The sequence below is a fragment of the Tursiops truncatus genome, chromosome 2, assembly GCF_011762595.2.
Source record: "Tursiops truncatus isolate mTurTru1 chromosome 2, mTurTru1.mat.Y, whole genome shotgun sequence".
Taxonomy (NCBI): domain Eukaryota; kingdom Metazoa; phylum Chordata; class Mammalia; order Artiodactyla; family Delphinidae; genus Tursiops; species Tursiops truncatus.
The window spans coordinates 86,182,817-86,196,596 of NC_047035.1; the positions used below are offsets into that span (position 1 = coordinate 86,182,817).

Here is a 13,780-nt window from a genome sequence, read left to right on the forward strand (position 1 = left end):
GTATGACATAGTAGTAGTACAGCATAAGTGGTGGTTGTGCTGGTAACAGCTGCAGTAGTAGTAGTTAAAACAATAATAATCAATAGGTTGTAGCAGTAGCCAACACATATTGAGCATTTACTGTGTGTCAGACCCAGTGCTAAGAGCTTTGCAAACTTTATCTCAACTTTCACAACATCCAGATGCTGTCTGACTCCAAAGCCTGAGCTCTGGCTCACTGGCTCCTATCATCATGTTGAGACAGGAACAGAAATTATTTTCCTATTTGACAGAGGGAGAATATGAAGAAGTAAAAGAAAATACAATCTAGTGGCACCCACATGATTGCTGTCTTTAAGATAAACTCTTTTTATAAAGGCAGAGAAACCTAATTACTATGTGGCAGAATCAAACACTTTAAATTAAGGGCGAAAATAAACAGCTGCAAAATAGGGTCTGATGTGCTACAGCCCCTATATCCAAAAGGCTATGCTATTTTGAAACTTCCTGAATTGATAAGGTCTTAGGTCTCAGAGGCTGTGTTACTATAAAAGGCTAATATAAACAGAATTTTTGGAGAGGCATGGATAAACAGAACAAGACTACACAAGTTGTGATTTAAAAACAGAAAAGCAACATAGCATAATGAAAAGAATACCGATTCTGAAGTCAGATATGCTGAGTTCAAATTCCAGTTCTGCCACCTACTGATGGCAAAATCTTGGGCAAGTTACTTAACCTCTCTTCAGCTTGGTTTCTTTACCTGTGAAATGGGAATAATAATACCAACCTCATGGGTTGTCTTGAGCACAATGCTGATATACTGTAGGTGTTCAATAAATAGGAATTATTTTATTTTTATAAAACAAACAACTTGGACCATTCGAATGAGAGGCACATCACTAGTGAAGCTTTCCTAGGCAGATCCCAAGTGAAGATGATCTACCAGAGCAACTGAAAAGGCAATTTAACCACTATTACTAATGAAATTTTATGAACTTCCTCTTGTTAGCATGTACATTACTACCACCACTTCTTACCCACTCAATTTTCACTAGTACCTACACTTCCCTACTCTATTCCCAAGAAGCTGTTCTTCTTCCAGTCTCACGTTCATCAGCCCCAAACCTTTTCTTCCCAGTATGTCTATTCCTAGCCTCTTTCTGCAGTCTCTGGTCACCTGGGGACTTTCCCTGTTAGTGTTCTTTGTTTACAATACTGTGATAAACTATCCTTCATGCTTCTTCTACTCCTTCCTCCTTTACTTTCTACTCTCTCAGTTCCTGGGAACATTGGTTAAATAGACTTGGGGGACAAGCAATTAGCTCTTACGGTTATGAAGGAGGATGAGAAATGATGGCAGAAGGAAAGATTGAATGTAGAAAAGTATTACAGGACCCAGACTATATTCCTGGCTTTCTCTTCCAGTAAAGACCTACTTGACAAACTCTAGTACTATTCCATTTCCCTGAAAGATTATCTTATTGGCTATAGCTACCCATAATTTTCACTACCCTATCCCAATCCTGGATGAATTGTTTTTATCCTTTAAACACTGGTCTGTATAAAACTGTTAAGAATTATCATTAAGTACAAGTACCACAACTTAAATTCTCTGGGAATCCAGAAAGTTGAAAACAGGGCCCCTGAGGTACCCTGTATGTTCTCTCACCTGGCTATGGAGTGACTCTGTATCATCCCCAGGAGCACTGACTGGTTTCTCACCACTCCCCCTCTCAGTCTGAACTGTGGCATCTTGTTTTCCAGAGTTCTGGTCCACTGTACTGGTCCCTTGTTCACACACATTCTTTACAGTCTGAGTTGCTGCTGAAACAGTTTCGGGGACCCAGAGGGAATGCTCTATGGTCTGGATTCCTACGTTATTTTGGCTGGGCCTTTCAATCAAGGCTTCACTAGATTTTTCCTGACTGGTATTCTGTCCTTCTTTCTGGCCTTCTGGCATATCTGTCTCCATTGCTTCCCCTTGAGGACTGGATGGCTCCTGTGTGGCCATCTCCAGGGAGGTAGGAGAAGCAGGGTCTTTGATAGGACTACTGGGCTTCATAGGCTGTTGACTCTGGCTGGTCCTTTGGTCACCTTCTAATTTTCCCTTCTCCTCTTCATCTTGAGTACTTGGAAAATGCAGCAAGTTCCCCCTGAAAATCAAGCACATAAAGAAACCATGTCAAAAAAAGGAAACCATATCAAGTAAGCAAGTGTATACGTGAGTGTGAGTGTGAGTGTGTGTGAGTGTGTGTGTGTCAAGGGGGAACCATAATTTGACACTCTGAGATAAGTGGGGAAGGGTGAAAATGAGGTGACCGAGTATATGACCTTACAAGATTTCTCATCATAATTTCACTCCTGTGAAAAAAGAACGGTGCACAGGACTATTCCACCATGATGGTAAAATAGCCATAAAATTTCTTCTCTCCATTAGCTATGAACTCTGAAAACTGACACAGGAAAATAAGGTAAACAAACGATGCAAAACCATTATTGAAGTCATAAACACTGAAGGCAACTTAGGGACCTACTTCAAAACAGATCAATTAGGTCAAGATGTCTCATTTGGCTTTATTAATGGTTCTAATATTCCTTAAATGACTCCTAGCATTCTAGATACTGTTCATTACACCCCTTGACTAATAATTTTAGGAAAAGAAACCCAATCTATAAAGGAAAGAGTTGTAGGTGAGATTCTATCTTTGCTAGCTATATTGACATTATCTACAACTAACCATTTCAGAATGACTTGGTTCCTCACAGTTCAGGGTATTTCTTTTCATTAGTCTTCCCATTTGGCTATCAGTGATTTATTCATATATCCCACAAGCATTTGATGCATGTCTCCTACAAACCAGATACCATGAAGCCCTGAGGTGCCTAGGAGCTTTCTTAAATGCTCTCAACAATACACCAGAATAAATAGGCCCAGATTAACTCCAAGTGAGCAGGTTACACAGAAACTTGACATTCACATCTTATTCATCTCCACACTTAAAACACTTAACACGGGGTTTAATATAAAGTGCTTAGGGCTTCCCTGGTGGCGCAGTGGTTGAGAGTCCGCCTGCCGATGCATGGGACACGGATTCGTGCCCCGGTATGGTAAGATCCCACATGCCGTGGAGCGGCTGGGCCCGTGAGCCATGGCCGCTGTGCCTGCGCGTCTGGAGCCTGTGCTCCGCAACTGGAGAGGCCACAATAGTGAGAGGCCCGCATACAGCCAAAAAATAAAAATAAATTTAAAAAAATAAATAAAGTGCTTAATAAATTTATTTTCAACAAAAGAATGTTCTCTCAATCAATTAACTGCAAAAATCTACTTTCAGATTAACTAATTGTATAACTGTGTTCATCATATAGAAAATGCCCGTAACTTCTAACTTTTTAGTAAACCATAAGTTGAATGCATCACTGTACTATAAAAAACAACATACTAATGCATTTTTAGGTTGTGTTAAATATATAATAACCAAAATAAGATAAAAAGAACCCATTCTGAACTGACCATGGAAAAACATCTGGAATGTTTCAGGTCATCATATTTTACAAAGCATAAACTGAGATATACCCAGAAGATAACATCCAGGATGATAAAGGGTCTAGAAACTATGTCACATGCTGTTGTGTTTGGCCAGAGAAAGATGGAGCCATCTAGACAGAAAAAGCTGTCTCCAACTTGGGAGGAGCTCTCACCCTTAGAAGCTGAACTGACCTGGGTAGACAGAAAAAAGAAGCATGAAGAACTCTTTGGGGCTTGCTCTGCTCTGGATCTTGGAGAAGAAAGACAAAAGGAGAAGTCTCTGAGGTTTCTATCTTGTGCAGCTCAGTTTACCAAAACAGGAGATCAAAGTGGGATTTAGAAAAGAGTTCTAGCCAAAGAGAGCCTGGTATGCATTTGGTTGTTAGAGCCTGTGTCTTCTCTGTCAGGAACCTCAACTGAATGGGGATATATGGTCCAGTGAAGAATAGGTAAGAATAAGATCACCAGAAGACAGACGAATAACACCTATCTGGTTTATAAGTGATCATACATATAAATTACTTAGCACAGTGCTAGATACACAGCAGATGCTCATTGATATTAGTTGCATAAGACAAAGTATGAACTGAATACCCATGTTTGAATCTTTAACACATCTAACATATCAACAGCTGAGCAATAATGAAAGTGAGCCAAAAGCTAGAAGGGACAAGACTTGATTAACCATTTCAAGAATTCAATTACCATTGTTCCCCGCACTTTAAATAAGCCTAGACATTTTACCTCAGAAGCTATTTATTTAGTGTAGAACTTCCGAATAGAGTTTTACTTCTAAAACAAAGCTTTATTTTTTTCTTTGTTTTATTTTTGACTTTTTAATTCTTATTGACAAATATTAGGCTGCTTTTTTCTCCCAAACTGTTAATTGGAACTCCTCTCTCTCTAAAGACTAAAGGTATCTCATTGCAACACCAGCAATATTCAGCAGATTCCTGTCAAATACCAGAATTTTGGTATCTATCTTTCTTGGGTTAGCATCAGTCAAATAACTAAATGATGTTCAAATCACAGTCACTTCCCTCCAAGAAACATCTATCATAAAGATGTGGTATATTAATCTCCCAAGAAACAATAAAGAAGGAAACTTCAGTACCAGAAAAGAGACAGAAGAAATTCAATAATTGTAAGAAGGACCACACTTCTCTTTCTTCATTAGTTCCAGCTACACAATTCTACTCTGTCAGATTTAGAAACTGATGCAAAGAAAGCAAATTTTAGCAGGGAAAGCCTGGGTAAAATTAATCCAAAGTGAAACATGGAAGAAAAAACCTCCATATTTAATAAACTTCTAACCATTCTGTTTTGAGTGTAGGTCTGTCTGCGGAGGAACTGGAATCAAAACCAGCTGGAGTGCTTCCCTGGTGGCACAGTGGTTAAAAATCTGCCTACCAATGCAGGGGACACGGGTTCAATCCCTGATCCAGGAAGATCCCACATGCTGCAGAGCAACTAGGCCCGTGCGCCACAACTACTGAGCCAGCGTTCTAGAGCCCGCAAGTCACAAATACTGAAGCCCATGTGCCTAGAGCCCGTGCTCTGCAACTAGAGAAGCCACTGCAATGAGAAGCCCGTGCACCCCAACGAAGACCCAATGCAAACAAAAATAAAAAATAAATAAATTTAAAAAAAACCAACAACAACCAAAAACAGCTGGATTCTCAGGCCCTTGTTCTACCAAGGTTGAACAAAAATCACCAGCATCCTAGTCTCTCTATTTTAAAACAGTCTCTAGTGGGAAGCAGCTGCATAGCACAGGGAGATCACCTCGGTGCTTTGTGACCACCTAGAGGGGTGGGATAGGGAGGGTGGGAGGGAGGGAGATGCAAGAGGGAAGAGATACGGGGACATATGTATAACTGATTCACTTTGTTATAAAGCAGAAACTAACACACCATTGTAAAGCAATTATACTCCAATAAGTATGTTTAAAAAAAAAGTCTCTATTTTAAAATAGGAAGGCAATACGATGCGATCAATTAATTTCCTAATTGCTAGGTCAACACCATACCATTTTTGGAATAAAACAAGGTGGCATTTCGCCTAACAAGCCTCCTGATACAACAGAGGATATCATCTGGGCTATCTGATTCCCAAAAATACCAACAAGTTCACATTTAATCATCAGAATGTCCAATAAAAGCACTGACATGTTTCTCTTAAATATTTCTATCAGTAAGGAACACAGAAATTATGTTGCAGGGAATTCCCTGGCAGCCCCGTAGTTAGGACTCTGCACTCTCATTACCGAGGGCGTGGGTTCAATCCCTAGTTGGGGAACTAAGACCCCGCAAGCCACGGTGCAGCCAACAAAAAAAGAAAAAAATAAATTATGTTGCAAATAACACTATTAGGAATATACCTGTTGACAAAACATTATTATATTCCCTAATTACAAAATCATTGATTTCTAGAGATAAAAGATTCCACTTCATAATGATAATACAAACTTATTCCATTGCCATTACTTATTTCCCTATACTAAATATAAGAACCACATATTCCAAACAAGATACTTTTCTAATAGAGAAGAAATACTTTGTAATTCAAAAAATTTTTTCCCACTTCAGAGCTGTTCTAAGAGATGAAGGAGTAAAGAAATTATGGGAATTTTTTAATTCCATCGAGTCTGGCAAACTTTAAATTTGAGATGTTGAACATCTACCTCAGTTTTGCCATATGGGAAATTAAAGAGAAATAAAAAGTCTGTTAAAAGTAAACATTTTCGGCACTTCCCTGGTGGCGCAGTGGTTAAGAATCTGCCTGCCAATGCAGGGGACACAGGTTCGAGCCCTGGTCTGGGAAGATCCTACATGCCACAGAGCAACTAAGCCTGTGCACCACAGCTACTGAGCCTGTGCTCTACAGTCCACGAGCCACAACTACTGAAGCCCACGCGCGTAGAGCCCAGTGCTCCACAACAAGAGAAGCTACCGCAGTGAGAAGTGTGTGCACAGCAATGAAGAGCAGCCCCCGCTCACCGCAACTAGAGAAAGCCCGCGCACAGCAACGAAGAAGACCTGACGCAGCCATAAATAAATAAATAAAGTTAATTAAAAAAGTAAACATTTTCAAACTAAGTAAAAGGAAATAATCTTAGAAATACAGAATGATATATTTTCATAAGTTTATGAAGACTGAATCATTTTAAATTGCTAGAACTGGCAGATAAAGACAAAAATCTATATCTATAAAATATTTAATAAAATTTCTGACAGCTTATTTATAAATCCACCTAGAATATGTCACAGTCCCTCAGATAAAAGAGTAAGCTCAAGTTCACAAAACAGTAGCAGTATATTCCAGATTTTGCTACCATTTTGTGAATCAATGTAGCCCAAAAGATGCTATGAAAATAATGCTTGCCTGATGGGTACAGAGGGGGAATCCTGACTTCGAGCCTCATCCTCTTGCGGGGCTTCACAGACACAGCTAAACGCAGACATGGTCTTCTGGGGACTAAGAAACAAATTAAAGCAATATACTGTGTTAGTTCTGAAAGGAAAAGTACCTCTGGAAATTATCCTTTTAGGCACAGAGAGAATAAAATCCTTTCTCTGAATCTGAAAAATCTGAATACCAAATATTTGATGACATTAAGGAATCAATGTCAGATTTAAAAGCATGACAGTAGTACTGTGGTTAAGTTCAAAGTAAAGAATTCTTATCTTTTAGAGACAGCATTGAAATATTTACAGATAAAATGATATAATGCTAGAATTAGCTTAAAAATAATCCAGTGGAGAGGAGAGTGCTGGAAGTATTTATAAATGAATCAAGACTAGTCATAAGTTGGTAATTTTTGACACTGGGTGATGAATATATGGTAGTTCATTATACTATTCTCTTTACTTTTGTATATACTTGAAACCTTCAATAATGAAATGTGTGAGAGAGAAATAAGATGGCAGCAAGTAATCTGAACAGTGCCCAGTTACAGACAACACTTAAAAACAGCGGTACTGCTTCACCTAAATGCAGAGGAAGCAGTGATCATTTAAACTGTGCTACGTGCTACAGAGCTTACTTTAAATGATTTCTTATGGTGAACCCAATGGTAAAGTAAATAGTCAAAGATTCTTAAAATCTAGATTCTCATATACAAAATTTGCTTCACAACAATACCAGTGAATCTCATTCCATGATCCACCAATCCAACCCTCTGCCTCAAGTTTTTCCCCTATTTTTCCATCGCTACAGTCCATCCAAAGGATCCAGGAATCTTCAGCAGCATATTCTGTTCTCTCTTAGCAAGCACATGTACAGACTAATAACAAGTTGTGTCGGGTACACAATTCTCTTAAAACCAAAGAGATTTCTTCAACATATCATTAAAGAGTCTTCAACTGAATAAGGATTCAAAGGTACTTATCTTTCAGATTAAATATGCAAAAACTCAGAAAACAACCAATCTCTCCAGACACAGCTTGGTACAAATCAAAGGATTCAGATGGGTCAGAAACTTCCAACTAAGGATCAAATTTAGTCTACAGACAAGCAGAAAATTTTATTTTTAAAAATCCTGATTTCTCTTTACAAATTTAAAGATTTGGCAGCAGTAGGTGTGCATGGTAATGACCGGCTGGAAATGAGCAAGGGCTAACCCCCCCTTTTAAATGGGACACACGTTCAGCTGGCCATCATCGTCAACATTTCATGCTCTTGCACCTAGCCTGCACTTTACTTACGTACAGTACCTGTCTAGCCTGATTTAAGAATCCTCACTTATATTTCAACAACCGCTGGTAGTATTTTCATACTGGATGACTCACGCCAGAAACCAATGAAACAATTCTATTCTCACGGCCACCAGATGGCAAAGCTTACCACCAGAGCCTCAGGATGGGGTCATACTCATCCTCAAAGCATTACAGCATTCATGACAAAGCAAAAATAACACTTCAAGGCTGTAGCTAATTTGGCAGGCAGAAGAGAAAATGGCCTGAGGCTATGGGGGGGGGGGTCAGGCAGTGGCGCTGGACCGTAAAAGGAAAAAGGTCTATGGCTATCTCGTTAACCCTGTTTCCTCACCAATAGCAAAAACAATCTCAATCTCACCCACAGAAAAAGAAGAAATGGCACTCCCACATGAACAAAAGGGAGAAAGGGAAACACCATTAAATATCTTATTCTAAGTATAGCAAAAGCTTTATTAAAGTATTAATAAGAAAGCCTAGGGTTACATTCAACACACTGCTAAACCCTTTATGCTGAAGTTTCATTTTAAGTTTTTTTCCTCTCTTGATAAATTATCTTCCCCTCATTACCAGTGGCTTTGTATATTAAACTCCTCTAAATAGCAACCAGCTCTGGTTACCTGGTAACAGCCTCAGCAACAGCAGTAGATCCATTTTTTCTTTCACCAGTTGCTGGCTCTGAATAAAAACAAAAGCAAGTAAAGAAAGGAAAGAGAAACAGAACTCAGTATCACACCTTAAAACCTTCTCTTAAAAACCTGCTCAAACCCAATGATACTCTAAAATAATGCTTGGATTTCAGAAGCTTCTGAAGGCCTCCTTTCACTAAGACATAAAAAATTAATAATAAAAATGAAAAATAAAAACCTGCTTTACTAGTATTTTGCAACAAATAATAAAAAGGAAATGAGTAAGAATAATAAGTGAACATGAAAAGACTTATCATTTTTTTTTTTTGCGGTACGCGGGCCTCTCACTGCTGTGGCCTCTCCCGTTGCGGAGCACAGGCTCCGGACGCGCAGGCTCAGCGGCCATGGCTCACGGGCCCAGCCGCTCTGCGGCACGTGGGATCCTCCCGGACCGGGGCACGAACCCGTGTCCCCTGCATTGGCAGGCGGACTCTCAACCACTGCGCCACCATGTATGTCTTTCTGACTTCTACCAATTTTCTTTCAAACTTCCTACAGAAGACTATTCAGTTTCTCCAGAAATACAATATAATGAATTACTAAGTAGTAACATTTAAAAATGAAAATGAAACTTCTGAATCTCAATTCATCTCTTCTCATACAAGTAAAAAAATTATGTAGTAAAAAAACGCAAAATTAATAAACAAAAAAATTTTAGTTTAAAAATTTTAAAACAAATTAAAAAAAACTTCTAAAAACGTTTATTAATCTGAAACTAACACAACATTGTAAATCAACTTCAATAAAATTTTTTTAAAAAGGAAAAACTTTAATAAAATCGATTATGTAGGAAAATGTCTCAGGTTCATGCACAAATTTTAAACAGTGTACAGTTTTAAAAGAACCCATACATAGAAGGTACTCAAGTTCTTCCCAAAGTGCTTTTGGGATAGATATTTGAAAAATAAAACACATTTTCAAGAAAGAATCCGTAGCAAAAATTAAAGGTCATACTGAAGAGAATCCCATAGTCTCAAAGCAATGCTACTAATGCCTAGGGATTAAAATTTGTTCATTTACAATTCATTCCAGTCTTAGAGAAAATAACAAATATTTTTAAACATTTCTAAAATAAGTCATAACCCAATATAATCTGAATAGTCCATCAAGGAGGCAGCTGAAGTTTGGTGGTTAGAGCACTGGCTCTGATACAGAAACCTGGTTCAGGCCCTGGCTCTAGCACTTAGCAGTCCAACCTGGGGGTAAACTTCATCTTCTGAGTCAGTTTCCTCATCCATAAAATAGGGATAAAAAGGGACCAACACGGGAATTCCCTGGCAGTCCAGGTGGTTAAGACTCTGCACTGCACTTTCACTGCTGTGGGCCTGGGGTTCAATCCCTGGTCTGGGAACTAAGATCCCACAAGCTGCAAGACCAACCCTCATAGGTTTGTTGTGAGGATAAAATGAGGAAAACTGTGAGTATGGTGCCCGATTATCAGGAAAGGTAGGAAAATTTACTAATATGGTCATCTTTAACATTTAGCTCCATTTAAGGTCTTCCCAATTGTAATTTCAAATCTAAAGATTCAAAGCTACCATGTACTCTCTCTTGATAAGTCCTACTTGATTTCAGAGAAGATGACAGTAAGGATGGAAACATGAAATACTTTATTTCTACTGAGGTTCTAATTTTCAAATCAATAAGCACTGAGAAACAGAATAGCACTATAATTCAGAACCAGACTTCTGGTTCTTGGAACTACTTTGATTCAGGCTACTTTATTTACTAGCTGTGTGACTCTAGAGAACATGCCCAACCTGTCTGTGCCTCAGTTTCCTTAGCTGTAAAATGAGAATAACAATAGGATCTACTTTACAGGTTTGTTATGAGATTTAATGAGCTGTACATGTATGGAATATATGCCTGGCATATAGTAAGAACTCAAAATATATTAGCTAAAATTTCTTTTCTTTGGTCTCAGAGAATGAGAAATCCTTATTCAAGTCCATTCACTCTATCTGTGGTCTTTAAAAGCTCCCCTTCCATCTCTCTCTCAGGGGTCTCATTTTTAACGCATCTCTCTTTTGGAGATTTCCTTTCAATCTATAAACCTGCTCAGGTATCCCTCAGTCTAAAAATGAAAAAAAAAAAAAACAAAACCTCCTTCAGTCCTGTATTTCTAACTTGCCATATTTTTTCTTCCTTTCTCACATAAACTTCTCAAAAGTAGAATACATTTGCTGCCTCTTCTCCTCCCCTTCACTCCTCAATTACCTTCAGTATAGCTCCTACCCAAACCACTATACTGTAGTAGTTCTTGCTAGAGTCACCAAACGGATCCTAATTGCCAAGTCCAGTGTACATTTTCAGATATATCTTACTAGACCCTCACTTCTGCATATAACATTGTTGTCTTCTTTTAACTCTCCTTCCCTTAGGCTTCCATGGCGTTATACTCTCCTAGTCCTCTTCTTGGAATATTCCTTTACAATCTCCTTTATAAAACTTCTTCCTCTTCTAACGCCATTAAACCACTTTTACAAACTACCTAATGGAAGAATTATAAGCTTTAGAGTCAGATGGATCTGATTCACACTCCAGCTCCACCTCTTACCAATTACTGTAACCTCAGGTTTAAAACCTCTCTTAGTCTCAGTTTTCTCACCAATAAAATGGAAATAAGGATATCTACTTCAGAGTGCTATCATGAAAACAAAATGTAGATATAAAGTCATTCTATATTTTTTCCTCTCTCTTGCTTCCATATTTAATTGGTCCCAAGGTCCTCTCTATTCTACTATTCATCTCTCAAATTCATCCCCTCACCTCCATCCCCACTACTAATGACCCCACTTCCTGGTTAAAGACCGCATTTGCCAGGCAGAATAGAAAATGGGCAAGGAAAGGAATGATGAACAAAGGCACAAATTTTTCAAACATTCAGCTGATCCTTTAAAAAAAGCAAATCTGATCGTATTACTCCCTTGCCTAAAATTCTTCAGCTGTTCAGCATGATGTAAAAGGCCTTTCAGAATCTAGTCCCGACTTTGCAGCCATTCCCTCATACCTTCTCTGTATTCTAGCCATACCAAACAACTTGCAATTAATGTGGGAAATAGCTAACATAAACCTACAATGTGAATCCACAATCCTAAATTTTCTACCCACTTCTGAACTCCTTCTGATTATGAAAACCAATTAGTTTATATAGACACAAGTTTAATACAGAGATACAAGCAGTACCACGGAGGTTACAAAACAGAACATCTGCAGTAACATTAACAGTGACTAGCCTAAAACAAAGAATTAAATTCATGAGAATAAGACTTTACAAATACATTTATAATTATAAAAGTATCATCATTAAAACTAGAAGAAAGATAATTAATACTTCCAGAAGATGTGGAGCTACTAGTTACCCAAGATTAACACAAAATAAAACTTACTTTCCAGACTAAACTGCAAAGACTCTTCACTCGCCTCAGTCTCAGGACTGACCAATTTCATTCTCAGACACAATTGATCACCCGTTTCTGGGGCAGCCCCAGAATCTCCTTTTTCATTCCCAAGCATGGGGTCGTTGGTCTCCACCATGCTTTCAGACATGACATCACTGGTTGCTATGGTGCTTTCGGGATAGTTGCTAACACCTGAAAGAAGGGAGGCAGGGGGAAGGAAGGAAGAAAGAACACTAAAATACAAATATGAAAAATAACAATTCAAGGTCATCAATTTGCCTGTTTGGCTCCAAAGCTCTGCAGGATTGAAGAGGATTCCTAGGATAGATCCTGTCACAAGTATCAACAACTACGCACTAGTATTGACACCTGGTCTTAAGAAGAGCAACAGGATTCAGTTCCACTTCTGCATCTGGACAAAGGATGCTGCATGAGCCCTCAGCCAACCCACATCTGCCAGCATCAAGCATAGGTAGCAGGAGACTCCAGACGGCATGATTGTTACCTCCCAGCACTGACTAGAGAAAACAAATAGGTTAATGTAGAAGACTACCAGCTGCTTCAGGGAAGGAGGATCTAAATTTTCTTCCCCTGTCAAGCAGCAGACTGATTAGCCAAGGTCCTGAATAAACAGTACTTCTACCCTACCTGCTACCTCTTCCTCATAAAACAGCTCTATATCATTGCTTAGCACTCAGAGTCTATGGCCTTGCAAGTAATAGAATAAAATCTTTATAAATATTCTTCCTTCCTTCCTTCCATCCTTTCTTTCCTTCCTCTCATCACTGCTCAACATCTCCTGGGAGTAAACTCATGGAATCAGACACCACAACCTTATTCTTCCTAAGACAAAAATCAATCTTATCAGGCAGGCCCAACTCCTGAGATATAAAAGAATCACTGGCATAAAGAATGATATCTCAGAAATTCTGCTTTAAACATCATTACATTTTAATCACTCACCAATAGGAGTACTGTGTCTCTTGGGCTCCAATTTTAGATGCCCAATAAGAGGTGGAGTTGCACCAGTCAATGGTGGAATAACATCACCTTCTTTAGGTAAAGTAAAATGAAATGGAGTTTCTGGAGAAAACAAAAAACAAAACAAAACAATGATAAACAAAAAGGAAACCAAAACAGAAGTATAAAAAAAGCAAAGGTGAGGAGAACTGCAAGAAATATCTCAATTATTCTTTTCCTTTGCTCCCAAATTCTGCCTCATTCCCAACCCCCCTCACCAGGCCTCTCAACCAATTTCCTACTATTTTCTCTGCTCTCTGTACAACCATCAACAGGACTGACACAAAGCAGACAACCAGGGGCCAGGCAAACAGAGGAAGCCCAAAAGTTTGGAGGCCTGAGGAACATGGGGTCAAAAGGAACAGAGAAACATCTGAGCCTCAAGACAGTAAGTACATATGGGGATACTCAGTGATACAAAGTTGGATAGTTTCAAATCTAGACGTT

At 38.8% G+C, this 13,780-nt stretch overlaps 1 protein-coding gene across 9 annotated transcripts in view; it reads right to left on the minus strand.

Moving 5' to 3' along the window:
* The window catches only part of TP53BP1 (tumor protein p53 binding protein 1), a 66,346-nt gene that overhangs the window by 22,493 nt on the left and 30,073 nt on the right, over window positions 1-13,780 (minus strand). For 4 of the 9 annotated variants that reach the window (XM_033851578.2, XM_033851581.2, XM_033851580.2 and 1 more), the window contains exons 13-17: window positions 13,277-13,396; window positions 12,302-12,505; window positions 8,844-8,901; window positions 6,893-6,985; window positions 1,652-2,135 (exon numbers count right to left, since the gene is read on the minus strand). In XM_033851578.2, coding sequence (XP_033707469.1) covers window positions 1,652-2,135; window positions 6,893-6,985; window positions 8,844-8,901; window positions 12,302-12,505; window positions 13,277-13,396 — 959 coding nt within the window. Of the gene's footprint in view, window positions 1-1,651; window positions 2,136-6,892; window positions 6,986-8,843; window positions 8,902-12,301; window positions 12,506-12,670; window positions 12,819-13,276; window positions 13,397-13,780 lie in introns of those variants that run through there. The other 5 variants (XM_033851585.2, XM_033851584.2, XM_033851579.2 and 2 more) reach the window with 5 other exon arrangements.